General features: G+C 62.5%; 8 protein-coding genes across 8 annotated transcripts; 6 read left to right on the top strand and 2 right to left on the bottom strand.

Moving 5' to 3' along the window:
• Positions 1–436: 436 nt before the first annotated feature.
• On the top strand, positions 437–933 carry DCS_02990 (uncharacterized protein; the record flags this gene model as incomplete). Its single annotated transcript, XM_040800315.1, has 2 exons — positions 437–453; positions 519–933. The coding sequence occupies 2 exons, from the start codon at positions 437–439 to the stop codon at positions 931–933; spliced, it is 432 nt and encodes a 143-aa protein (XP_040661198.1).
• An 81-nt stretch (positions 934–1,014) lies between these two features.
• DCS_02989 (uncharacterized protein) lies at positions 1,015–2,412 on the top strand (the record flags this gene model as incomplete). Its single annotated transcript, XM_040800314.1, has 1 exon — positions 1,015–2,412. The coding sequence occupies one exon, from the start codon at positions 1,015–1,017 to the stop codon at positions 2,410–2,412; it is 1,398 nt and encodes a 465-aa protein (XP_040661197.1).
• Positions 2,413–5,539: 3,127 nt separating this feature from the next.
• DCS_02988 (histone H3 methyltransferase) lies at positions 5,540–7,107 on the top strand (the record flags this gene model as incomplete). The annotated part of the gene is made up of 2 exons (XM_040800313.1): positions 5,540–6,132; positions 6,180–7,107. The coding sequence occupies 2 exons, from the start codon at positions 5,540–5,542 to the stop codon at positions 7,105–7,107; spliced, it is 1,521 nt and encodes a 506-aa protein (XP_040661196.1).
• Positions 7,108–7,276: 169 nt separating this feature from the next.
• Positions 7,277–7,986, bottom strand: DCS_02987 (uncharacterized protein; the record flags this gene model as incomplete). The annotated part of the gene is made up of 3 exons (XM_040800312.1): positions 7,277–7,441; positions 7,497–7,843; positions 7,902–7,986. The coding sequence occupies 3 exons, from the start codon at positions 7,984–7,986 to the stop codon at positions 7,277–7,279; spliced, it is 597 nt and encodes a 198-aa protein (XP_040661195.1).
• A 1,015-nt stretch (positions 7,987–9,001) lies between these two features.
• Positions 9,002–11,847, top strand: DCS_02986 (vacuolar sorting protein; the record flags this gene model as incomplete). The annotated part of the gene is made up of 6 exons (XM_040800311.1): positions 9,002–9,143; positions 9,250–9,514; positions 9,559–10,106; positions 10,158–11,400; positions 11,453–11,534; positions 11,596–11,847. 6 exons carry the CDS (start codon positions 9,002–9,004, stop codon positions 11,845–11,847), a joined length of 2,532 nt encoding a protein of 843 aa, XP_040661194.1.
• A 5,533-nt stretch (positions 11,848–17,380) lies between these two features.
• Positions 17,381–19,203, top strand: DCS_02985 (FHA domain containing protein; the record flags this gene model as incomplete). The annotated part of the gene is made up of 3 exons (XM_040800310.1): positions 17,381–18,348; positions 18,404–18,506; positions 18,595–19,203. The coding sequence occupies 3 exons, from the start codon at positions 17,381–17,383 to the stop codon at positions 19,201–19,203; spliced, it is 1,680 nt and encodes a 559-aa protein (XP_040661193.1).
• A 1,765-nt stretch (positions 19,204–20,968) lies between these two features.
• Positions 20,969–22,826, top strand: DCS_02984 (uncharacterized protein; the record flags this gene model as incomplete). Its single annotated transcript, XM_040800309.1, has 2 exons — positions 20,969–21,106; positions 21,258–22,826. The coding sequence occupies 2 exons, from the start codon at positions 20,969–20,971 to the stop codon at positions 22,824–22,826; spliced, it is 1,707 nt and encodes a 568-aa protein (XP_040661192.1).
• A 684-nt stretch (positions 22,827–23,510) lies between these two features.
• DCS_02983 (uncharacterized protein) lies at positions 23,511–26,142 on the bottom strand (the record flags this gene model as incomplete). Its single annotated transcript, XM_040800308.1, has 3 exons — positions 23,511–24,023; positions 24,092–25,852; positions 25,942–26,142. 3 exons carry the CDS (start codon positions 26,140–26,142, stop codon positions 23,511–23,513), a joined length of 2,475 nt encoding a protein of 824 aa, XP_040661191.1.
• Positions 26,143–26,300: the final 158 nt, after the last annotated feature.

The raw sequence follows: 26,300 nt of genomic DNA, 5'->3' as shown, positions 1-26,300 counted from the left end.
TGGCGGTAGCTTGTGGCACGGATGAAGGTGATGGTGCCTCGCGCAGAGCACGCGGGGTGCACGTGTACCTGGACGCAGGACACAGGACGCCGCCGACCCTAAAAGCGCCCCAAGTCCCCCCAAGCCCCGCCCTGGCATGCTGGTGGTCCCTTGACGAGGTCGGAAAAATGCCCACTGTCGGGGCACTGCTTCGGAATAGGTGCGTGGTATCAGCAGCACATGTGCGCTGGTGCTAGTGTTGTACTGTGCTGCTAGCGCGGGGGGCCAATGACCGTAGGCAAGTACTAGTACCTACTTGCTGCACCTGTACTTACTTGCAGCACCTGCGAGTGCGCCGTGACGGCGGCGGTGGACTGAACCGTACATGTACTTGATACTTACTTTTTTACATGCACCTGTCAGGCACTCGTCTGCTACGGTGGTTCAAACCCCAGGCATGTCTGCCCCGTACCCGTACCCGCGCCCGTGCCCATGCCGAAACCCCCCCGTCCCCCCCCCTGCTGATGCTTATCGCCCAGCGGCCAGCGCCTCGAGAATGGCCGTCGCCCTTCTTTCCCCTTCCACGTCGTCTCGCCAGCAATCACCCTCCGGCTTCCTCGTCACCCTCGCCCCCCTCCCCCCTCCCCGTCCAGCAGCAGCAGCGCTGCCTTCTCGACACGCCCACCACGACGACCGGACGAGCATGCCCTCGAGCGGAGCGACGGCAGCGACGGAGACGACGATAACAACAACACCGACACCACCGATCCCACGTCAACACCCACTTCGACGCACATCCACTTCAACACGCACGTCGGCACGCACGTCGACACCAACGTCGACACCAACGTCAACACGCACTCCACTCCCCACAGCAGCACCAACATCAACAAAAACACCAACGGAGCGACGGCAGCGGCAGCGGCATCGACCTCGACGCACCTCTTGCCTTGACCCTCGAGCCTGCGTCGTCGCCATCGTCCGCCGTAGGCCCTTGCCCCGGCCCCCCTCGCCTTGCCCGACGTCCATGTGACCATGGTCAAGCGTGCGAGAGTCGAGCGCGAGCCCGGCGGCAGCCTGTCCCCCTCGAGCCCCCCCCGGACGACGACGTGCCTCTGCCGCCCGACGACGCCGACGCGCCCCGTCCAGATCCCTCAGCACGGCAACCGCGAGACGGCCCATGGATGGAAGCGGCAGACGACCAGCAGACGGAAGCACGCCCGGCACCCCCGCTCGCCCGACTCCTTGTCGCCCTCCCTCGCCGCCCTGCTCGCCGTCACCGACATCCCGCGCCAGACGCGCCGCAGGGCCGACTGCCACGTCCGTGACGTGCCCGTCCGTCTCGTCTCCGAGTCGGAGAAGGATCTGAGCCCGACGCCCATGGACGTGCTCCTATCGCCCCCCGACGACGACGACGACGACGATCACGACGACGACGACGACGAAGACGCCGAGGCCGACGACGGCACCGGTGCGAGCGAGGGACGTGCCGAATCCGTCCTCGTGAGGACCACGTCGGCCGACTCGGTCCCCTCCCTCGGCGGCTCCGTCGCCACCGACTCGCCCTCCTCCTCGTCGGTCGCGACGCCCGACAGCCGCTGCTCGGACCGGAGACGACGGCGCAGCCCCGTGCGGAAGCACGTGGAGCCCGTGCGAGCCCCGACCGACGCCGCCGTCGAACACCCGCTCGCCGCCGACGCCGCCGCCTTGGACGAGCTCGTCGCCATCCTCCCCCGCGAGCGGCCCGACGAGGGCGACGACGACGACGAGGAGGCGGGCCGGCTGCAGTTCCTCGAGTCCTTCAAGCCGCTGCGCTCCGTCTTCAAGTCCAACCTCACGGCCTCCTTTCGCGCCCTGCGGTCGGCCGCAAAGTCCTTCTCGAGCTTCCACTTTCCCTCGATGCCGCCCGACGACCTGATGACGCGCTCCATGCTCACCATCGACCCCAACGTGCCCTACGCCGACGAGCGCAGGCCGCCCGTCTCGGAGGAGATGCCGTCGCCGGAGCTGCGACGCTACCTCAACCCGACGACGGCGAGCCTCTTCGACGCCCAGCCGAAGCCCCCGCGCTTCTACGCGGCCTCGATCCAGATGCAGACCTACAAGGTGCAGCGCTCCCGCTTCCCCCACACGAGCGCCTACCCGTCCGTTTCGCCCCAGTCGCCTTCCAGCGCCGCCGCCGCCGCCGCCGAGCCGCCGACGCGGCCGGGAAGCTCGCAGCCCGTCCCGGGCATGCGTCAGCGCGAGGTGCGCGAGAACTCCGACTTTATCCGCATCGCCGTCCTCGAGATGACGATGCGCCGACGGGGCAAGCTCGACAACCAGCGACCGGGCCGAGCGCGCTGGACGCTGCCCCCGAGACGCCCGCCGACGACGCCGTACGAGATCCGGCCCAACGGCATCCCCGCACGATGGACCTCGGTCAGCTACTGAGCGACGAGCGGGACGCCGGCTCGGGCCATGGCACGTGGCGCACCGGAGCGACACGAAGCGCTTTCGCCATCACCCTACCGGCATCGACCGATGGACCCATCGGCTTCGCCCTCGCAGCGTCATCTACCGGGGGTCGAGGGGGGCAGACGGACATGGACAGTCGAGCCCGGGCCAACCCTGTCCCGTCCTGTCTCATCCTGTCCATCCGGCTTGCTTGATGGGGGCGCCGTTGGGTGGCCGCTGACGTGCGACATGTGACGTGTCCGTGTCGTCTCGCACCGCGCGCACCCTGGCTTGGACCCTTTTACCCTTTGCCATCCTCCCACCCCCTGTCGGGGGGGCGCACCCCAGCTTCGATGCTACTGTACGCTGTACCAAGTCCACCTACGGTGCCTGCAGTACCTACATGAACAAGCAGTCATATGGTACGGTGGCACCGGAAGCGTGCTACGACTGCGGCGATGCAACCTTACGTCGGCGGTTGGGCGCAAAAAAATCAAATCACCTCGGTATTCGCTTTCACCGTTACTTTTTCTTTCGATTCGATCCGATCCGTTCTGAGCGAATCCCCTGGAAATTCAACGCAACGTCGTGCTTTGCGGCGGGCACTTGTCAAGGCGGGCGCTGCCTTTGGATACTTGCATTTCTTTTTACTCGCATATATGACTGTATACCTGTATATACCTGCATCATGTCCCTGTCTCCTTTCGGCGCTTGAATTAGCCGTTGTTTCGCCGCATTGCGCTGCAAAGGATGGGACGGGAGAGCAGAGCAATACCGCTCTGGCATTGCATTTTCTTCAACAGCATCATCAAGATTCATCGTCGTCACCATCCTCATTGCGTACCAAGAGGCGGTCTAGACCGCACGAGGATAGCTACCCACTTGCATCGTTTCTTGCACCTTTGCCGTATTTCCTCGCCGCATTCGTCTCTCGTCGTACGCCGTTTCTGCGGTGATGTGTCCTGCCAGGCTGGGAGGGGTAGGCGGGCACAGGGGCTGCATGCACGGCTGCCCGACGATGCAAGCTTATCATCGCAAGGCATGATTGGGCGGCTTGATGTGCGAGGACCCAACACGGAGCCGGTGCGAGCGAGCGCATGCCTGTTCAGGGTCGACCGGAGGAGGAGACGCCGTCAGGGACGGACCGACCAGCAGCCTGACCTGAGCGAAAATCGGGCCTCTTCTCCTTCATGCACGTAAGCCCCGAAGGAGCGGCAATTTTCGTCTAGGGCGAGTCGAGCAGGACAGACACCATGGACAGACGTGAGATTGATTGGGCTCCCCTTGGTCCGGTGACGCGAGTGAGGGATGGGCAACGAGGAGGGTGAGGGTGAGGTTGAGGGTGAGGTTGAGGGTGGGAGGTCGAGTGTGATCGTGTGAGAGAGCAAAAGGACAATGGTGAGAGTAGTGAGGGACAGGCGACGAGAGCGTGAGTGCCAGAAGCAGGTCAGAGGATGTGTCAGCTGGTAGAGACCATCGACCACGTGGAGGCTCAATCTCGAAACGCCATATATCATGCATTTGTACAACAACAATCGCACGCATGGTATTAACAGCCACCTGCCCCGGTTGAATCGAAATCATCCATGCATGATAAAATCTTGGCCGGGAATTTGGTGAGCCCAGGGACCGAACAGGATCGACGACATTCCAACCAGGGACGCGAACTCGCCGTTCATTTCCAACGACGTGGACGAAGCCAGAAGCCATTTTCAGGCAATGACACAAATACATCATTCACCCCTCAGTCTGCGCTCCTCCCCCGTACCACCTCCGCTCCTCCAAGAGTTCGGACATGGAGCTTGGCGTGGACATGGAAACGAACGAGGGAGATGGCGATGGTAAAATTCCTAGCAAAGTGCGGAGTACTGTGGTACCTTGATCAGGTACGCCGGAAGAATGATTTTCCCCGTCATGTGCGCCATCGTGGACGTGGTGGAAGAACAAGTCATGCTCGGCGCTGGATATATCAGTACTAAGCCAAGTGCGTGTGCAGTAATTACGGTACAGTAATTACGGTACAGTACCTGTAGGGGGGGTTTTGCATGGCGCATTGTATGGCGCATGGGCTTCCGACGGCCCGAGGGACCTGCTATGAGGATGCTATGGCACACTTGATTCCACCTACGAGAGGGATCACTCAAGTAATAATTACAGCCCAACCCAAGTACAGTAGATCCGATGCCGGAGACACGTGAGACATTGAGATGGCGAAACGCTCGGTGAATGCCGGACCGACAGTTTTCCCGCCTTGTCGTCGCTCATCGCTTCAAGAACCTGAGCGCCGAGTACTTGGACACTAACTTCAACGGAGCACATTTGATTATCATCAAGTACTACGGAGTACATCTACAAGCTCGGAGTAAGTACTTGTTCTTGCGTTTACACTCCTCACACCTATTACATGTACTTGCAACACCTACTGCTTGTACAGTACCGGATGGTACAGAGTATAAAGTATAGTACTCTGAATATGTGTAAGTACTAGGTACTGTAGTGGTAGCTACAGTGCCCCGTACAAGTAGAGCTACAAGGAAAGTACTTGCATGTACTCCATACTCGTACTCCGTACTTGCTTTCAGTTATGCTTGTAGTACAGAGTACAAGTACTGTACTATTAGTTTGCTGAATCAGTGCAAAAACTGACATCAAACAAAGACCCACAAAACCTACCCGGCCCACCTGTAGGCTGCCATCCTCGTGCACCCTCCTCTCACAACCGTTGCGGACGTTCGACCAGGCTCCAGTCAGCCCACTTGCTTGATCCAGAGCCTGGCCAACGCTTCCCGATTCGCCTCACTTTTTATTCCCATTCCCCTATCGTACGCCGTTCTCTGTCCGTGACGCGCATGGCACATCTGCAACCTCTTCTTTCCTGCCGAGTCGACAGTCGGCGTACCGTCTTCTCCATCCTCCCCTCCCCCCGCCACGGGGCCCTCGTCGACCGATCACGGCCGTTGGATGGGCAAATCTCTTGAGCCGCGAGACCCTGCATCCCCTGTCCGCCCATCGTCCGTCCATCGTCCGTCCATCGTCCGCCCGCACCGTCCGTCCGCTCGCCCGCCGTCCGTCCTCGGCCGAGTCAGCGTCGAGATTCGCCTCCTGGCGTTGACCCTCCGCCGCCATGCCTCTCCTCGGCGGCAAGGGCAACAAGTTCAAGGTCGACCCCCCCAAGATCCGCATAGACAAAGTCGTCGTCGAGCGTCCTCCTCCGCCAAAGTCGTCGTCGAGGCCTCCGAACCGAAGCCGCCCGTCCGCCGTCGCCGCCCGCTCCTCGCCCGCCGCCCTCCTCCCGTCGGCCAGACCCTCCGGTGCACGGCACAAGAGCGGCAGCAGCTCGCCCAACCCGTCCTCGTCCTCGGAGTCGAGGCCGGCCGAGCGCAAGCGCAAGGCCCCGAGGGACGTCTCGTCCGGTCCCGGCCACTCGTCGGCCGGTGACCGAGTCACCTTCGACAAGGACAGCGACAACGAGGACGATGGCTGGATGGACCTCGACACGCGGAAGCGCCAGCGCAGAGGCACCCGAGACGGCCGGTCCGTCGATGCCAACCGCAAGCTGCGCCACGCGAGGGCCTTTGATGGCCGCAACGACAGCCTCGCCTTCATACACGCCGTCCAGGTCGCCTCGCTCGAGAGCCAGTGCGTGCCCATCATGGGTGCCTCCCCGGAGGAGGTGGCCATCGAGCTGCAGTACCCCAGCCTGCAGCCGAGGGAAAGGTGCGTCCGGCCGTTCGCCTTGGCGCTCCCGCTGACCGTCGGGGCAGGTACGAGCTCGTCTGGGGCAAGGACAAGATCGACGCCGTCGAGGCGAGCGTGCGCATCGTTCGTCACGTCGCCGAGACGTACCTGACGGACGAGGAAGCCGAGCCCTTTACCAACCAAAACACGGGACTCATACGACGGCTCGAGAAGGCGTCGAACCGCAACGTCCAGGATCTCGCCGGCTTCAAGGCGGCGCTGCACGAGTACAACGAGACGCTCCTGGCGCTCGTCGAGGACGGCGTCGTCGCCAAGAACCTCGACAGCCTGACGGAGCTGCCGCGCCACCTCGTCGCCTTCATCCTCGACCAGATCTACGACCGCACCGTCGCGCCCCGCGTCGAGCTGCTGTCCAAGTACGAGAACGGCACGGATTACGTCTACGGCGAGCTCCTCCACCCCTTCGTCTCCGAGATCCTCATCGAGAAGACCAACATGTCGTGCGACCAAGTCTTTGTCGACCTCGGCTCGGGCGTCGGCAACGTCTGCCTGCAGGCCGCCCTCGAGATCGGATGCGAAAGCTGGGGCTGCGAGATGATGGAGAACGCGTGCAGCATGGCCCGGGACCAGCTGGACGAGTTCGCCGCGCGGTGCATGCTCTGGGGCGTCAAGCCCGGCAAGGTCCGGCTCGAGACGGGCGACTTCCGAAAGAACAGCAACATCCACCACGCCCTCAAGCGTGCCGACGTCGTCCTCGTCAACAACAAGGCCTTCACCTCGCAGCTCAACGACGGCCTCGTCCGCATGTTTCTCGACCTCAAGCCCGGCTGCAAGGTCGTCTCGCTGCGGTCCTTTGTCGCCGAGTCCAAGAGCAGCCACAACATCAACGACGTGGGGAGCACCATCCTCCACGTCGAGGAGTGCGCCTACCCCGAAGGATACGTCAGCTGGACCAACGCTGGAGGGCCCTATTTCATATCCACGCGCAAGTAGCGTCGGCCGACTCTCGCACGAGGGGGGGGGGGGGCCGGCCAGGTTGCGTACAGGATAAACGGCCGTATCTTCATCATCGTCATCAACACGCATGCGCAGACACTTTGGCCGGGGTCGCCGCCCGTCGTAGTCCGTCGTGCAGCCGTGAGCGCGGCCCTACCGGCCGTTTTCAAAACCCCGCCGGCTCGTTGGCGAGGTTCATGGCGTCGGCCTCTTGCGCCATCCGCCGCATCCACCTGTCGACGAGTTCCTTGTTCTCCATCCTGACCGTGTCCCTTTCCTTTTCGGCCACCGAGACTTGCAGGTTCAACGTGATCATCTCATCCTGGACTTGCTGCGACCCCGTTAGCCAGCTCCGCCCTCGGGTCCTGCGTCGTCGCACCACCCACCTCGAGCAGCTTCCGCTTCTCCCGCAGCTCGTGTTCCCGATCCTTGACTCTCGTCGAGAGCGTCAGCCGATCCGACGTCAGCCGCCGCATCTCCCGCGCATCCTCCTTCGTTCGAGCTCGCAGCCTGCCGAGCTCGTCGTCGGCCGTCCGAAGTCTCGTCTCCGCCACGCCCTTGGCTCGGAGGGACTCGGCGAGGTCGACGCGGAGCTGCGCGATGACGGCATCGTTGGACGTTGCCTCGCCCACCGTCGGCCCTTGCCTCTTGACCGTGCCTCCCGACGAGATGTGGGATTCGAGCGCCAACTTTTCCGCTTCGAGGCCGGATATCCGATCGGCCATCTGCGAGCCTGCACGCGCGTTTAGCTTGCATCGTCGGGGCCGAGGGAGGGTGTCGTTTTTGCTGACATGCGTCGACGAGCTCCATGTTGACAGGCCTTTGGAGCTCGACATCCCTCAGGGAAGAAGCGTATTCGTCTCTCCAGCCGGGCATCCTGCTGCGTCCCCACGAGCCGGGGCAGCCTGCCGTTCCGATGCGTGGACGGGAGCCGAGTCGAACGAGGGATCCGGAGCAGGTGGACAGGCGCTGGAGCGCCTCGGGTGTTATACGTATGCTCGTAGGCCTGCATGCAGAGCCGAAGAGAGCGAGGGAGAGAGAGGGAGGGAATCCTTGGGGGGTTCGGTAACTTTGTTGTGCACTGTACGCAACATGTCAGTGGCGGGGGCACGTCTGTCTCTCCCTTGTGAAGTTGAGACGGCTATTGATGGATGATAGGGACAAAGGTACGGGATTCCAAGTACTCGGTACTCTGCGCATGTGCGGAGTATGACCTTGCACTTGAGTACAGTGTACTCTGCAAGTAAGTACGGAGTACTTCTGAAGTAATTACCCCCTGCCTAGTACAGAGTACGGACTGCAGTACTGTACTGTACTGTAAGTACTACTGTACCTACCTAGTACCAAGTATTACATAGGACATACTGTAGGTAAGTACAACTACTTCCTTAGCACCTAGTTGTACTTATTTGTACACCTACTAGTAGGTAATAATTACTTGTACTCCGTACTCCGTGCAGTACTCTGTGTTGTAGCCGCACCAGTAGCATCAAGCTACAGCAGTGCAATGCTCCGTTCAAGTACCTGTACCTGTACTGTAGTTGAGTGCAGTACTCCGTACTCCATACAGTACTAGGTGGTATACTTACTGTACTGTACTTAAGTATTGCAGATACAACGACCCAAGCCCACACTGCGGCAGCCGAGGATTACCCGTTCTCAGTTGCTTCGGCCCGGCGATGAGCAGCACCGAGGTACGTACAGGTAAGTACCTCTACTTAGTATCGCCTAGTACCTGCGGTAAGCACAGGTATGGAGCTCTCATCTCTCTCCACCATCAGCGTCCGAACAAGCTCCATCACGACGACCGAGCTCCATCACGACGGCCGAGCTCGGAACATTCTCGCCTCCAACGCCACCATCGATGCCATGATGAGATGACGCTTCTGCCATGGATACCTTGCACGCACGAGCGGACTGGGAGAGCCTGGGAGGCCGGTGGTTCCGCAAGACGCAGCAGTACGCCGAGGTCTTTGATCAGGACCTCGACCTCGACTGCCGCCTTGCCGGAGCCCCTTATGCTGGTGCCATAGGTATGCGCCGCGCCGTGCCCCGTCCGCCCCGTCCGCCGGTCCGTACGCTTCTGCGGACAAAGGAGGTCCCCCGCGTTTGCCCCGAGCCCCGTGCTGACCCGAGCAGCGCTGTGGCGCGACGAGACGAAGCTGCAGGCGCTTCAGCCTGGGAGGTCCTCGAAGACGGCGATAGACATCCACAGCCTCGCGGGCAAGAACTTGCGGAGCATTCCCTGGGACCACGGGGCCATCAAGGGTCTGGGCTGGTCCGAGGACGAGGCCCTGCTGGTCGTGACGGCCGAGGGCAACGTGCGCTGCTACGACCTGCAAGGTGACTTTAGCAACTTCTCCCTCGGCCACGGCGCCGACAACTACGGCGTCGAATCCTGCCGGTAGGTGCTCGTCCCGGCTCTCGGACCGCGCTCATGCCGACCAGCTTTTACAACACGGGCATGGTCGCGCTGCTGGGCAACAACTCGTTCGTCGCCGTCTCGTCGTACGCCGAGCCGCGCCCGAAGCTGCTGGCCGCCGCTCCCGACGGCGAGATCCACTCGTGGGCCATCATCTCGCCGGATCACACGCTGTCGAGGTCCGTCGAGGTCCTGGTCAGCGTCGCCTCGACCGTCTACGTCCTCGACGCGGCCGACTGCGAGGATCGCATGCTCGACATTGGGCCTTTCAGCCACATCAGCGTGTCGCCCGACGGTCGGCACGCCAACCTCTACGGCAAGGACGGAAAGGCGCACGTGATATCGAGCGACTTCCAGGAGAAGCTCTTCGAGCACGACTCGGGCTCGCGGACGGCGCCCAAGTACGTCGAGTGGTGCGGCGGCGACGCCCTCATCGCCTGGGAGGACGAGGTGCACATCATCGGGCCGGGCGACCAGTCCCTGTCCTACATCTACGACAGCACCCGGGTGCACGTCATTTCCGGTGCCGACGCCCCCTCCTCCCTCCCGCCCCCCCGCGCGCGCTCCGTCGGTCGTCGGTGGCCTCGCTGACGTCGGCCTCGCTAACGTCGACGCCACGCCGCAGAGCACGATGGCGCCCGGCTCATCACAAACGACTACTGCGAGTTCCTCGAGAGGGTGCCGACCGACAGCCTCGAGGTCTTTGGCCACGCGTCCGAGTCGTCGCCGGCGTCGATCCTGCTCGACGCCGTCGGGCAGCTCGAGATGGAATCGCCAAAGGCCGACGACTACATCCAGCTGATCAGGCCCAACCTGACGGAGGCGGTGGACACGTGCGTCAACGCGGCGGGCCGGGAGTTTGACGCCCGGTGGCAGAAGAGGCTGCTCAAGGCCGCCTCGTTTGGCAAGTCGGTGCTCGACATCTACAACAGCGACGACTTTGTCGACATGTGCGAGACGCTGCGGGTGCTCAACGCGGTCCGCCACCACGAGGTCGGCATGCCCGTCTCCTTCGAGCAGTACCACCGCCTGACGGCCGAGAAGCTCGTGCGGCGGCTGCTCAGCCGTCACCATCACCTCCTCGCCCTCAAGATCGCGGGGCACCTGAAGCTCCCGTCGGACCGCATCTACGTCCACTGGGCCTCGACCAAGGTGCGGGTGAGCGCCGACGACGACGACGCCGTGTGCCGGCTGGTGGTGGAGAGGCTCTCGGGCAAGGCGGGCATCTCGTTCGAGGAGATTGCCCGGGCCGCCCACCACGAGGGCCGGTCCCGGCTCGCGACGGAGCTGCTCAACCACGAGCCCCGCGGCGGGCGGCAGGTGCCGCTGCTGCTGGACATGGAGGAGGACGAGCTCGCGCTGGACAAGGCGGTGGAGAGCGGCGACTCGGACCTCGTCCTGTTCGTGCTGCGGCACCTCAAGAGGAAGCTGCCGCTCGCCGCCTTCTTCCGCGCCGCCGGCAGGCGACCGGCGGCGACGGCCATGGTCGAGGCCGCGGCCGTCGTCGAGGGCGACAACGGGCTGCTCAAGGACCTCTACTACCAGGACGACCGGCGCGTCGACGGCGCCAACGTCTTCGTGCGCGAGTCGCTCCGGCAGCCCGACGCCCGGACGGCGTCGGACAAGCTCGCGCTCGCCGCCAAGCTGCTGTCGGACACGAAGGAGGCCCAGCTCGAGCTCCAGGCGCTCAAGGAGACGCGGGCGCTGCTGCGGATGCAGGAGGCCTTTGACCGCGACCTGACGGACACCTTCACGGGCCTCAGCGTCAACGAGACCATGTTCAAGCTGATGCGGCTGGGGTACTCGAGCCAGGCGAAGAAGATGCAGAGCGAATTCAGGGTGCCCGACAGGGTTGCCTGGTGGATCCGGTAAGGGTTGCGGGCGGCCCTCCGAAGTTGGACGCGGCTAACCTCGGGACAGGCTCCGGGCGCTCGTGGCGAGGCGCGAATGGGGCGAGATTGAAGAGATTGCAAAGGCAAAGAAGAGCCCGATCGGGTGGGAGGTGAGTGACGGACGAGTCGCTTTCGCCGGACGCGCCGACGGCGAGGCTAACGGGAGCGCAGCCCTTTTTCAACCTCACCCTCCAGGCGGGGAACCCTCGGCTGGCGTCCATCTTCGTGGCCAAGTGCGCGGGCCTCGAGGCCGGGGCGACGGTGACCATGTACGAGAAGTGCGGGCTGAGGATCAAGGCGGCCGAGGAGGCCGTGCGACTGAAGGACGGCGAGGCGTGGCAGCGGCTGCTCGACGCCGCGGGCAAGGGATCGCAGGAGGGGCGAGAGATTGAGAGGCTCGGGAGCGCCGTGTTTCGGAAATGACGACGACGACGGCAGAGCGTGCAGGCTGCAGGTTTACGAATGGGCACGTATGACGTTGCACTCGTTGCGGGTGCTCGAACCCGGACGGTGCATATTCGTCGTCGAATCATGACGGAGTCGCTCACTGCTGATGGCGGCCGAGGACGTCGAGAGTATCGCCGTGACGCAGTGCCTCGAGCGGCCAATGGCCAACGGCAGTCGTTTTCTTGCTCATGTCGAATGACAAATACCTCCCTGGTACTGGTAGGTGCAGGAGTAGCAACACTGGACTGACTGCCCTGTGCAGCACCACCACCAGACCCCAGCACTTACTTGTACGCATGGCACTTGTTCAACGACAATCTCCACGAGCCTTGGTCGGCATGAGCCGTGCGGCAGACAGGTAGCTGCACTCATTTGTCATGGCCACGAGCGTCGGAGTCGAATTCCAAAGGCAAACTAGCCGTCGAGCGGGTGGACTCGGGCATATGTAGATTCATCTTGACAAGTAGATGTGGTGAGAGGGGTCGCGGCACACATTCATTCCCATACAATACTTGAGAGTGTACGTTGGGAGATGGTGTTGATGGTGAATCATGGAAGAATCAGGTACGGCGTACGGAACACTCGATAATTAATACATGTACTCTGTTCAAGTACTTGCAAATGGTGGTTCTCAACCAAGTACGTACAGGCATGGAAGCACAAGGAAGGCAGAAGAACCGCTCGGGTACTTGCCAGTTGACCAGCACCGAGTACGAAGCGTGAACCACAACGGCGGCACCTTTGTTGGTATTCTTGCAGGACGGAGTACCAACCGTGAATACGTACGCATTTAAGTGTTAGGCACTGTACCTGAGTAGTGTGCTAGCAATAACATGTAAACCAACAGGTATTATACACCAACATGAGCAGGACACCTACTTGTGCCGGACGCCCAAGTACTTGTGCGGAGTTCCGCAGGAGGTGCGTGTGTTGTAATTTGTACCTGTAGGTGTACAGCACCAGTATTACGTGCACAGCGCCAGTAGCCTGTAGGTATTAAACCGCTCGCACTCCGTAGAACGTAGGTGGAATTGTCCTCGGCGCAGAGTCATGGGTGTACCGCACCGGTAGGTGTACCGCATCAACAGGTGTACCGCAACTGTAGGTGTAGCACCAGTACTTACTAGGTACTTAGTACTAAGGTACTAAGGTAGGTGTAGGTACTGCACCAGCATGTGTACTGCACCGGCCAGCGTACTGCACCAGTTGGTGTACTGCACCAGTAGGTGTACCGCACCAGTAGGTGCAAGTACTGCACCAGCATGTGTACTGCACCAGTCGGCGTACTGCACCAGTAGGTGTTTCATTTTGCAATGCACCTGCATGTGCATCGTTCAGCCGTGGCGGGACTCTCGAGACATGGATTGATTGATTGCGTCGCATGGCGGCAGCGTCGTGCCACGCCCGATCCTGCCGCTGCTATTATCGGTCTCACCCGGAAATTTCAAATGCCCTCCCGCAGTCGACACTAGCAAATCGCGTACGCATGCGCTCCGCACTCCGTCGTACATGAAAGCGTGACGGCAGGGTGCGCGTACGAGCAAGGCACTGGGTGCACAGACAAGTCGAGGTCACGTTATCGCCTGCGGCTTCTTCCATCGCCATCACGGGTCCCGGGCTAGCGATCGCTCGTGGCGTCGGCTTGCAGGCGTAGCGGGTTGTCGGCGGTCGCAGCGGTCGCCATGTGATTTGCTCGCGAGCCACCACCGAGGCCGCTGCGCGTTAGCAGTCAGCAGTCCGTCTCGCAGCACCCATCGAATGGTCATTACGTCGAGAGAAGGGCTTCCCAGCCCCGATCGTGTCAGCTGAGGCGAAGATGGTGCGCGCTCTGCCGTCCGTCGCACGCAGAATGCCGAGGCTCCGGCTTCGGGACACGACACCGTCCCTGCCCTGTGCTCGGTGAGGACAGGACGAGTAGGAGGACAAGGGCGAGTGGAGAGTAGAGCGACAAGGCGCACACGTACGAGTACGTCACCAGCTGCTCGCTTTCTCCCATCTGCACATTGCGTCGGTGCCGCGTCAGAGCAGCATGCTAAATTTACTCTCGCCCGCAGCTTACGCATCCAGCGTCGACGGCAGGCTGGAGGAACGCGTGCGGGCTACGGCCACCGAGTGCTGCGCTGCAAGCGGCAAAGTGCGCGAGGCGTCGGACGGCACAGGGCGCTACGCAACGACCAAACAGGTGCGTGCAAGGTGCCGTCCAGCGAGGAGGTACCGGCACCTGCCCTGGGCACGCACCTACCAATGCACTCGCCATCGCTCCTTGGATTCTCAGCCTCCCAAGAGATCATCAGCCTCGTCCTGGTGCGTCGGCTCGGTAGGGTACGAGCAGCTCCGGTGGGAGCAAGTACAGGTTCTACCTACTAGATAGTGGCCTGTGGCTGGTCGTGGTGTGTGATCCCGCTAGGTACTACCGGTACTAAGTACTGACATGCGCACCGAGTACAAGGGCGTGCCAGCAGGTGCTTGCTGGCTGCTCTAGCACCCATCGGCTGCTGGTAGCGCTGGAACCGTCTCGCAAGTGCACGCACGTAGGGGACCGCCGCACCGGGCTCGAGGTCGGAGAATGGGCGGCTGGGTGACGTCGGCCCACAGGGCTTGCGGCTGTTTTTCATGTTCGGAATCGCCAACACGCTCCGTCCATGCACGAGGACACGGCATTGCAGGCACATGCATTGATATGGACGTGTTTGGCCAACGGCGGTTCTGCAGCTACCTGCACATGTACATGTAGTGCGACTGGTGTGGTTGGTGTAAGTAGATGCAATCACACAAGCACTTGTAGGTGAACACCTACAGAGTACACCTACAGTACTTACAGTGCTTACTAGTTGTACTTGCAGTGCAGCGATTGCCGGGAGGGCCGCGAGCCTGGGAATCAAGTCTTCTCTCCCAACGACGGCAGCCACCTCCCCCCCGGGTCGTTTGACGCCAAGCCATCAGCTTCGCGTCTGTCTCATGAGTCGTGCACGAGGGCCTTGGCATCGGCAGGTGATTGAAGCAACGCGAGGCCTCACTGGCCGGCCGGCCACCGGGCGCGCATGCGCTTCTTGAATGACCGTTGGCGGGAAATCGATTCGCCTTGCCGTCCATTCAACCGCCGCGGCACGCTCGCACCGTCTGTGCCGCCAGGCCCTGAGCCATGAGTCGCAGGAGCAAGCGCCGGCGGTGGATGACGCTGCCTCGGCCTTCCAGAACGCAGGAGGACGCACTGCGGACCGCTGGAGAGGCGAGAGACCCCCTCCGTCGACGCAACCCTCCCGCCCTTTGCGGCCCACGGGACGCAAGGATGATGGCCGACCGTCCGTGACACCCTGCGACGCTGCTCCGATGGCCCATCCACATGCGTCTCGGCGGCGCGGGATGGGCGACGAGAGAGCCGGGGTCAAGGTCAGCCCCCGACTGCTCAGTTACCTACAGTACTAGCAACACCTAATACCCAAGGTAACCCCAGTACCTCTAGTACCCAAGCACAGTACGCGCAAGTGCTCCGTACTTGGTACCTCCAGTTAGTACCTAGTAGTTGATGGAATACTGCCATACAGAGGCGCCAGGTTAGAGGCAGCTACGGCGTACGGCGGGACAAGAGCACAGTGGTACTTGCAGCACACATGGCCGACAAGGTGCCAAGCATTGGCGACGTTGGCAACCACCTTTGAGCGCCAATCCGTATTAATACCCGTAAGACGAGAATCGAGCACGGCAATCCATTCATCGACGTGGGAGCACATGCTCCAGCGACACACATGGCCGAGTGCGCGTGGGATACCTCCGTCCTTCCGGGCCGAGGACGGAGGTCGCCGTAGATGTGCGTGGTTGCAAGTACCTAGTATTGGTGACGGCGCACTGTAAGATGGCGCCGCTGCCGTCTACAGTACTCCGTACATGCACGCGTGCTGGTACACGGATTCGATACGTATTCCGCAGCGCCGAGTACTTTATCTGAATGCAAGTGCGCAGAGTACCGTTCGGGCCCAGATTGGCCTGTGCACTGACGCTGACGCTGTCTTGGACGCCGGCTGCAGCCAAGCAAGCACCGCCTGGGCACTGGCCGGCTGGGCGGCGGCGGCCCCGAGACCCATGGCCAAGCGTTCATGGCAACGCGGCACCGGGTGCGGAGTGCGTACGGATGCCATGGCCGTCCCGTCGAACAGTACTTGCCGAGACGAGCGAGGCGAGCAGAAGGGGAGGGACATGGTGGAACGGCGTCGGCCCTCCTCGTGCCCTCTGGCACGAATACGCCCAATACAATCAAGCACTGTGAGTGGCATCCATGCATCCGCCGAGGCGCCTCAGCAATGCTGCAGCCGGTACTCCATTTCCCTACTATTTACTACTAGGTACTAGGTACTTAGGTAGGTACTAACCTGGTACCTAGAACTTAGTGCCTAGTGCTCTGTACTCCGTGCCATGTACGGATTCGCGTACTAAGTACTAAATTATTACGGAGTACGGAGTAGGTAGTATGTACCTAGTATTTGTAGGCACCTTGGTCATAGGTACCGACGAAACGCTCCGTGCTTCGTTGCGGCAGCAGCTGGTAAACTTGTGCCGCTACATGCGCGGTGCAAACACTGGCACCTACCGTGGTGCAAGCAGAACCGGCACGTACCAAGTAGGTCTAGCACAGCGCTGGAGGCTGCCAACGGGGACGGTAGCAGTCGACTGCTAGCGGTGCGCTAGCATCGGTGGGTCCCAGCCAGCCTCAGGCCTCCTTCACCACCCCCAGGGACGGGGCACAGGCAGCCTAAGCCGTCCGTAGGGGCGTGCCGAGTGGACGGTACGGCGCAAGTGCTGTAAGTACGCCTGCATCTGTGCCATCTGTGCCCGTCTGCTCGCCCATGACCCCCCCGAGCGCGGCCGACGGCATCAAAAACAGGCCCTCCCCAACCCCACCCGTCTCGATTCCATCCGTCCATCTCGAGCCTCGACGCCGCACGCAGCATCCACCACCACCTAGCATCCATCATCCATCATCCATCCCACCCCGTCGTCGTGCAACCTTGCCACTGCCTCGCCTCGCCTCGACTCGCCTTGCCTCGACTCGACTCGCCTTGCCTCGCCCGCGTCCTCTCCCTCGACGCCACCCCATCGTCGCCCATCCTGCCGTCTTGCTTTGCCGTCACCGCCAACCTCCTCCCCCCCCCCCTCCCCCCCTGGTCCACCGCCGAACAGCCTCGCATAGACGGCACGGTCGACGGCCCTTTCGAATCGGCCGAACGGAAAGCAAGCCGCACCGTCCGCTCTTCCCTTTTGTTTCGCCGACGACGCAGTCTCGCACGAGCAAGCAAAGTCCAGACGGCGCCTTTGCCGCCAGCCACCCCTTCGACGTCGCCAGCGGAAGCAGGGCAGCAAAGGCAGCCGGTCGCCTCGCCTCGAACCGGTTGATCCCTTCCCGCCTCTCCCCCCATCACCCTTCTTCCTACCTTTTCATCCCACCTCCTCCCCCGCTTCCTTCCGTCCCTTCTCCGGAACCGCAGCGCTCCCGGCAGGCTGCTCGCCGCCCCCCATGTTCACCCAGCCGCTCTCCTCACCTCCCGCGGGGCATCAGGCGTCCAGCCCCGTGTCCCCCTCCCGTCCCAGCCGCCTCCGTGGCCTCAGCTACCTGCGAAACTACACGCACAGCCACCTGCTCTCCCGCGACGGCAGCCATCATTCGGCCTCTCCCTCGGCCTCGGCCTCGAACTCGAGCATCGCCGCCGGCGGCAACCTGACCCGATCGGCGAGCTACACCGTCTCTTCCTCGACGACGACGACGACGACGACGACGACGATCCCGGCCGGCCAGAACGTGAACCGGCTGACTCTCGTCAACTCGACGCCCGACAGCACCGAATCCCACGCGCGGACGTCGCAGCGGTCGACGCCCCTCGTCGCTTCCTCGAGCCCCCCAGCGCCCATCCCCGAGATGCCGACGCGGACGAGGTCTGGCGCCGGCGCCGACGTCGACGTCGCCGACCAGCCCGCCTCGACGCGGACGAGGACCTCGACGGCGGCCGACACGGCTGCCCCCAACCCCGACAACGCGCCCTCGATACGTCTGTCGGCCTACTACGACCCGCGGTCGACGCGCCCGTCGCTCTCGTTCCCCCCCATCTCCCGCACCCTGCCCCACGGCGGCGACGTCATCCGCGTCGGCCGCTACTCGGAGCGCGACGGTCAGGCCGGCATGGCCGCCAACCAGCCCTCGGCCGCGCCCGTCGGCTTCAAGAGCAAGGTTGTCAGCCGCCGTCACTGCGAGTTCTGGTCCGAGGACGGCAAGTGGTTCATCCGCGACGTCAAGAGCTCGTCCGGCACCTTTCTCAACCACATCCGCCTCAGCCCGCCGTCGCAGGAGAGCAAGGCGTATGCCGTCAACGACGGCGACATCGTCCAGCTCGGCATCGACTTCAAGGGTGGCGAGGAGATGATCTTTCGATGCGTCAAGATGAGGCTCGAGCTCAACCGGGGCTGGCAGAATAAGCCCAACACGTTCAAGTGAGTCCGGCCGCCGTCGCCCGACGAGAGGAGGAGCGCGTGCTAACCGTCGCAGCGTCGCCGCCCACAAGCGACTGCGCACCATGGCGTCCAACGGCGCCGCCTCGACGGTCAGCTCAACGTCGCAGGACTGCTCCATCTGCCTCAACTCCATCGCCGTTCGTCCTCCCCCCCCCACCCCAACCCCCCTCTCCCTCGCCGTCCAATTTCCGCCGCGGCGCCGCTGACCTTGCCGGCCACGCGTAGCCTTGCCAATCCCTGTTCGTGGCTCCCTGCTCGCACACGTGGCACTTCAAGTGCGTGCGCTCGCTCCTGTCGTCGCCGCAGTATCCCATCTTCTTCTGCCCCAACTGCCGGGCCAGCGCCGATCTCGAGGCCGACGTCGACGAGCCCGACGGCGAGTGGCAGCAGCTCGACGAGGAGCTCTGCGGCGACGACCGGGAGGCCGCCGACCAGGACCAACCGCCGCACGGCCTGCCGGCGTCGACGTCGACGCCGGCCGCCGACCTGACTGTCCAGGACGCCGACGGCATGGACGTCACCGTCAACGTGGCCGCCCTCGACGGCCCGAGCGGCCCGGCGACGAACCTGCCGCACGCCGCGACGGAGCCCCTGCCCATCAGGAACCCTTCGTCGGGCGCCCGTCGAGTCGACGACCTGCGAGAGAACCGGTCTCCGTCGCCCGTCATCAACGGCGAAGGACCCATCACGCCGCGGAACAACGCGGGCCCGTGGGTGTTTGACGGCAGCGCCGGCCAACGAGCCCCCGACGCGACACCCGAGATGCGAAGCCTCGACGCCGCCGCCGGACCGGACCTCGGTCGAGGCGTCGCGAGCGACGACTCGAGCCGCTGAGGCCGACGACGACTCGGACCTGCGGGTGCAGCACGCTTCGCTCATGAATCGGCGCAAGGGCATCGACGGAGGGCATCGGCGCAGGGCATCGGCGCATGAAACCGCCATCGCGCACGGGCTCGACCACGGACCGTAGGGGACGAGGGTTGGTTGATTTTTGTCATGTACAATGTATGAGTGCACGTACGGACGGACACGCATAGCGAGCAGACCCCTAGTCGGCGCCAAAGGAAGCGACGCCGCTGCGAGTTCTGGCAACGACACGACGCATATGGGCCTCTGCCACGGCGTTGGCCGAGTTGGGTATCAATCATCACCGGGCACATTCTGGAGACGCTTTGTTTGCATCGCGGGCCTCGACCCGTTCTCTGCTTATTCTCTACCTTTTACCTGACTGCATATACAGTAGGTACTAATTACTAGGTAGTGAGCGCGTGCATAAGCTGCTTGCTAGCACGCTGATCTTCCGCGCCGAGACGACAAGCACGTAACGTAGTATATTTCGCCCGCCGCTCATCGTGGCGCCGTCGAATGCCCCCTCGTTACTCTGCCCTCGCAGCAAGCGGGTGATTTTGAAGCTGTCCACCATGCGACACATGGGTGTTAATACCTGCACTCCGTTCTTGTACTTGTTTGCAAGAACAGTAGGGCGCTGGTGGCGAACACCTGTCTCAGGCCGAAACGAAGCGATGGTGCTGTGGTGACTTGAATGGACATTGGATGTCTCGGTCTGCGCAGAGGCACACCAGGGGGCAACGAGTGGTTATCGTTCTGGAAGTCACTTTCCATGGTGTTGATGTGGGGCAGTTACTTGACGGGCGATATAGACATTTTTCCCCTTTGCTGCAAGTACTCCGTACATGCTGTTGTAGACGTCATACGTACTCCGCATAACAACTGGAAATTCGACAAATATTATTATCAAGTCTTCATCGCCGTTCAAGGATATGCCCGACGCCAGCAACAGGGTCAGGGATTTACAGTATGTGTGAAGCGATATTTGTGCAAGTAAGTTCATCCTTGCTGCCATAGTAAGCTCACGTAGTTGTACGTACAGTAGGTAGGTGTACTGTAAGTACGGAGTACAGAGACAAGTAATAAAGTGTTAATTGCATCTCCTACCTACTACGTAGTTTACTTACATCAAGTACCTAGTACCTACAAGTATCTGTATATGCTTGGTGTACAGAGTACAGTACAGTGCATGTACTTCTTGGTCGGGGTGAGACAAGGCCAAGGTGCCCAGTACTTGTAGTTGCTACTCCGTATATTACTCGCACAACCACGGAATAAGTGCAAGTACTTGTGTAAGAATAACAATGTCAACTCTAGCAAGTACATGGACACCACATGTGCGTACACACAAGTATGCAGTACTACGTACATACATGAAGGGTACTCCGCAAGTAATCCGTACATCTGGCAAACACATGCACCTACGACACTAACACTGTGCACCAAGTACCTGTACTACTAGTCCAAGTACGGTACTAATTACTGCTTCTGGTAATAATACAGGAGGTGTATACAGTACATGCAGTAGGTAATGCTGTACCAGTGGCGCGACCTGTGGCGGGTGCCGTCGGACTCCGGCGCGGGATGATCCGGCCAGGCACCGAAGCCTGCGAGCCGCGGAGGACGACGGCCCGAAATCTGGTCACGACGGTGCCGCAAAGTCGTACAGCAGGCACGGCGCCGTGAAGCCTTCGTCCTTCCCACACCTCTTTTCGCCAACCTTGCAGGCAGCAGAGCCAGCCGAGCCAGCATGTTGCGACAGTTCAGCACGCGGCTGCAGCCGTGCGCCCGGCTGCTGCGACCAAGGAGCCCCTCGATCCTGTCAAGGCTGCCAAGCCCGTCCTCGCGACGATGTCTCGCCACCGTGACGGTGGATGGGATACCAAAGGTTCGTCACGCATCCCCACGCCCTTCGTTCGGTGATGCATCGGGCGGGGTCCATGAACCATCCATGATGCATCGTGCACCAATCCGCATGCTGCTCCTCCTTCCGCGCTGCTGCCCGCGAGCCTGCTGACGCCGCCCCCGTCCGCCTTCAGGAGCCGACCGAGCTGGACCGGATCACGACGCTGCCCAACGGGCTGAGGGTCGCCTCCGAGGCCCTCCCCGGGTCCTTTTCCGGTGTCGGCGTCTACATCGAGGCCGGGTCGCGATTCGAAACCAGCAGCCTCCGCGGCGTCTCTCACATCATGGACCGCCTCGCCTTCAAGTCCACGTCGACGCACTCGGCCGACGACATGCTCGAAAAGGTCGAGGCCCTCGGCGGCAACATCCAGTGCGCCTCCTCGCGCGAGTCCATGATGTACCAGGCCGCCACCTTCAACAACGCCGTCCCCGCCACCGTCGGCCTCCTCGCCGAGACCATCCGGGACCCTCGCATCACCGAGGACGAGGTCGCGCAGCAGATCGAGACGGCCCGCTACGAGATTGCCGAGATCTGGGCCAAGCCTGAGCTCATCCTGCCCGAGCTCGTCCACACGGCCGCCTTCAAGGACAACACCCTCGGCAACCCGCTGCTGTGTCCCGAGGAGCGGCTCGCCGCCATCGACCGCGGCTCCGTCATGACCTACAGAGACCTCTTCTACCGACCCGAGCGGATGGTCCTGGCCTTTGCGGGCGTCGAGCACGGCGAGGCCGTCGGCCTGGCCCACCGCTACTTCGGAGACATGCCGTCAACGTCACCTTTGAGCATCAAGACCGGTTCCGAGACGAGCGACGGCGCCTCCGACGGCGAAATGTCCGGCTCCTCGTCGGCCTCGTCGGCCTCGCCATCCTCTTCGGATCACCAACCGCGTCCCACTCTCGTCTCCAAGATGCCTTTTTTCAAAAACATGTCCACCTCGGCCGCCCCCGAGTCCGCCGACGGCCAGCTCGCCCGGTACACCGGCGGCTTCCTCTCGCTGCCACCGCAGCCGCCGGCGCTCACCGGCACCAACTTCACCCACATCCACCTCGCCTTCGAAGGCCTGCCCGTCGCCTCCGACGACATCTACGCCCTCGCAACCCTGCAGACCCTCCTCGGCGGCGGCGGCTCCTTTTCCGCCGGCGGCCCGGGCAAGGGCATGTACTCGCGCCTCTACACCAACGTTCTCAACCAGCACGGCTGGGTCGAGTCGTGCGTCGCCTTCAACCACTCCTACACCGACTCTGGCCTCTTCGGCATCTCCGCCTCTTGCCTCCCCGGCCACACCTCGGCCATGATCGACGTCATGTGCCAGGAGTTGCACGCCCTCACCCTCGACAAGGGCTTCGCCCGTCTGCAGGACGGCGAGGTGGCCCGTGCCAAGAACCAGCTTCGCAGCAGCCTGCTGATGAACCTCGAGAGCCGCATGGTCGAGCTCGAAGATCTCGGCCGCAGCGTGCAGGTTCACGGCCGCAAGGTGCCTGTCCGCGACATGTGCGCCCGCATCGAGGCCCTCACCGTCCACGACCTGCGTCGCGTCGCCTCCATGGTCGTCGGCGGCGCCGTCGCGAACCCCGGCCGTGGCAGCGGCGCGCCCACCGTCGTCGTCCAGGAGGCTCAGGCGTACGGACTGACGAGCCACAGCTTGACCTGGGATCAGATCCAGGACCGCATCGACGGCTGGAAGCTGGGAAAGCGGCCCTAGCCCAGCCTGCGCCCCCGGCAAGCCCTACGTGCCCGTGAGCGAACCGGGGCGCAAGACAGTGTACCATATAGAGCCCACGTCAGATCCGGGATGCAGCAGCGGCGCGGCATGGCTGGTGCGAACCATGGCCCCCCGCCTTGGTGGCGACTTGATTGTACAGTAGCTACTCACCACCTACCTCTACATACAAACCACGACATTGGCCCGTTGAGGGCCTCCTCCGAAAAACCGCGGTGCAGACTTGTAGCGAGGGCCACCTCGGCGGCGCACCCAATTTCCAAACCGTCTCCTGGCGCGTTCTGGCTGACCTATTTCTTGCTGCCTCGTCACCTTCAACTTGTACCGCTGTCCATTTGTGTTCGCAATACAGGGCGAGTGGCGGCGGTCACGAGGACACGCGGCCGGACCCGGAGGAAGCTCGAGGGCAAGGGTCATGGGAAAGCTCAGAGGATGGGGGAGTGCTACGGCGGCGGCTGTGCACAGCATGGGTGCCCTACGACACGACACCATGGCTCTTGTTCCGTGGCTTGGTTGCCATCTATTGATTCGCATCTGTTGCGTGTATAATCTAGCCATGACCCGCTGTCTAGTTCAGCATGCAAAGAAGAAAAAAAGTCCCCGTCGGCCGAGATGCGGCTACGATACGATAGAATACAGGACAATGAATGAAATGGTGTCACGGTGTCACAGCTTCGAACGCACCGCCTCCAGGCGATATTTGACGTCTCTCAGCGCCTTGTTGGCAGGCTTCCAGTCGTCAAACTTTCGCAGCAGCTCCTCCGTTTCGGCGCTCAGCTCGGTCCGCACAAAGTCCTCCTCGAGCATGCCGCGCATGATCCACGGCAGAACGTACGGGTTGGCCGCCGCCGGGTTGGCGGCGTTGTTGGGTCGCGCGACCGGGGGCTTGACGTCGCACGGCGCGAGGTTGGCCATGGACGACGTCTCGAGCGTGTGCGCAATGGCGAGGTCGTAAACGGCATCGTCGTAGTAGAGGCGGGAGTGGCCCTCGCCCGAGTAGAGGCTGCCGGCGAGCGGAGCCGACAGTTCGCGGATGAGACCGTGGTCCGAGACGCCGAGGTTGCGCAGCTTGAGGGCGAAGCCTACCAGGTGGGCGATGAAGTCGGGGGCGTGGATGCGGCCGTCGATGAAGACGGCCCGGTAGATGTAGGGATGGCTGGCGGGAGAGTACACGGCCGACTAAAGTCTGTCAGCTCGCAGTCCCCGCGGGAAGAAAAAGGGAAGAGGGGAGGGGGGAGCGAAAGTACCTCCATGGGCACCAGCTGGTCGTCGATGCTGCCGATAAAGGTGACGCGGGCGCCGTAGTCGAGCACGTGCTTGAGAGCGGACTCGAATCGCTGCGAGATGCTGCTTTCAGGGTTCCCAAACTCCCAGAGCTCGGCGGCCGAGCCCATGAGGATGCTGGACTTGTAGTCGGGAAAGGGACCGAGGGCGACCCCGGCCATGGCGCAGACGCCGATGCGCGCGTTGGTGACGATGCCGAGGTCGATGAGCTTCTCGAGCAGCATGACGCTGACGGGGACGCCCTGCGAGTGAGAGGCGACGAGGATGAGGTCGGCGGTGCGCAGGTGGTCGATCCAGTTGAGCAGGAGCTTCCACAAGTTGCCGACGCGTTCGCCGATACGGCCTTCGCCCTCGAGCGCCACCTTTTCAATCTCGCAGCCCTCGCAGTCGTGGGCGTCGGTCCAGCGGCGGATGGCATCGGCGCAGAGGTTGGCGAACCGGAGGGATGTGCCCGTCGGTTGACCGATCATGGGCCGGAGGTATGTGGCGGGGAAGAAGCCGTGGACGCCGATGGCGATGGCCTTGCGGACCTTGGGGGGATCCTGAACGCGGAAAACGTGGCTTGGCGGCGCCGGCGAAGCACGGAGGATGAAGCTCGCGATTTGCTGCACAATCGTCGGGTTTTCCTTCATCCGGTACGTGCTGGTGAAGGAGGGGAGGAGGAGGTTCGGCGGCAGCTTGGACGCCGAGGTGGACTCGGTCGAGGACTCTGTCCTTGCCTGAGGCGCTTTCGATTCCGTCTCGGACTGGGACACCGGCTCGGCGCCCTCATCGACCTTGCCGTGCGGCGGCGTGGGCGTAGGCGTTCGCGTGTCCGACTCCATCGACTCGCGTGGCCTGGCCCTCTTCCTCCGCCACGTCGACTTTTTCTTCGCCTGATCCGCCTTGTTGCGCTGATTCTTGGAACCGTCGACATCTCCCTCGGCCATGGGTGTCGGGTGTGCTTCGGAGACCTCGCCGATGATGGCCATCTCTCCAGACTCGGCCTCTCCTCTCTTCCCATCCTTCTTGGGCGAGTCCTTGGACCAGAAGGCCCATGTGGAGCCGGCCGTTGGTGTGGCGGCTTGCTTCGTCGGCCGAGGTGGTGGTGCATCCTCCATCACAACGTCCTCGGCATCTTTGACGTCCGTCGTCACATCCTCGGGGAGATCTGGCTTTGGGTCCAACTTGGGACCGGTGCTGGACAAGAAGCCGAACCAGGACGTCGCCGCCGTTGCTTCCGGTGGCACGGGCGCCGAGTGCGGAGCAGCTGACGCGTCCTGCTTTTGACTGCTCGTACCTGGCTTGCCGTCGTCTGCCTCTTTATGGCGTTGTGAACAGTCCTCTGCCGATGGAGGTTGCGTCTGGACGGGGTCGGCGACGGGGGTTGACCACCAGCCGGCCCAGCTCGAGGAGGGGCGCGGAGGGCTGTTGGCGGGTGCTGGCGGATGGGAAGACGCGCCGTCCTCGCCAGTCGAGGGCTCCGGTGCCTCTCGGGTGGAGGAAGACGTCTCGCGGCTTGGAAGGGGCATGTTCTCGGGCACCTTCGAAAGCAATGGTGCCGCTGCGTTGCTGCGGACGCTGGCGGAATCGTCGGCCTTTCTCTGGTCGAAGCGGCTCAGATCCGGCGCCTTATTGGACCGGACGGTGCCTCCCAAAATGTTCTCCCGTGCGACCGAGGTGGAAGGCGAGGCCTTGTCGGGCGTCTTCGGCCACGAGCCGTACCAACTCTTGGCTTTCCGGACCTGAGGACGTGGGAGTTAGCAGCCACGACGGGCACGGGTGGTGAGAGGCGAGCGAGGAAGGCGGAGGCTCATGTGAAGGGCTCGCGCACCTGCTTGTGATCGTTTGCTCCCAACAGCTGGGCTGCCGTCGACGGTGCAGGCGGGGGTAGCCTCCGTTGACTGAGGGCCAAGTCGGCTTCGGCTGCACTGACACCTTGAGACAGTGACGTAGTGCTTTGACTCGGTTTCGGCCGCCGCAGAGCGGAGGTCGAGTCTCCCGGGTTGGGGCGCTGTCTCTTCCGAGGAAGCATGATGAAATGCAAAGGGACGGAAGAAAGCAAAGCAAAAAGCAAGACCGGTCGACGCCACGTCACCGGGCGTCGTGCACCATCCGGAGCGTCGTCGTCTTGTTATGGAGAGAAGTAGGAGGAAGGGAAGCAAAGGGATGACGGTGGAGGGGGCGATGTCG

Source organism: Drechmeria coniospora, chromosome 01, assembly GCF_001625195.1.
Source record: "Drechmeria coniospora strain ARSEF 6962 chromosome 01, whole genome shotgun sequence".
Lineage (NCBI taxonomy): Eukaryota > Fungi > Ascomycota > Sordariomycetes > Hypocreales > Ophiocordycipitaceae > Drechmeria > Drechmeria coniospora.
Note: the sequence above shows the minus strand (reverse complement) of the source record. Positions and strands in the feature narration are given on the sequence as shown.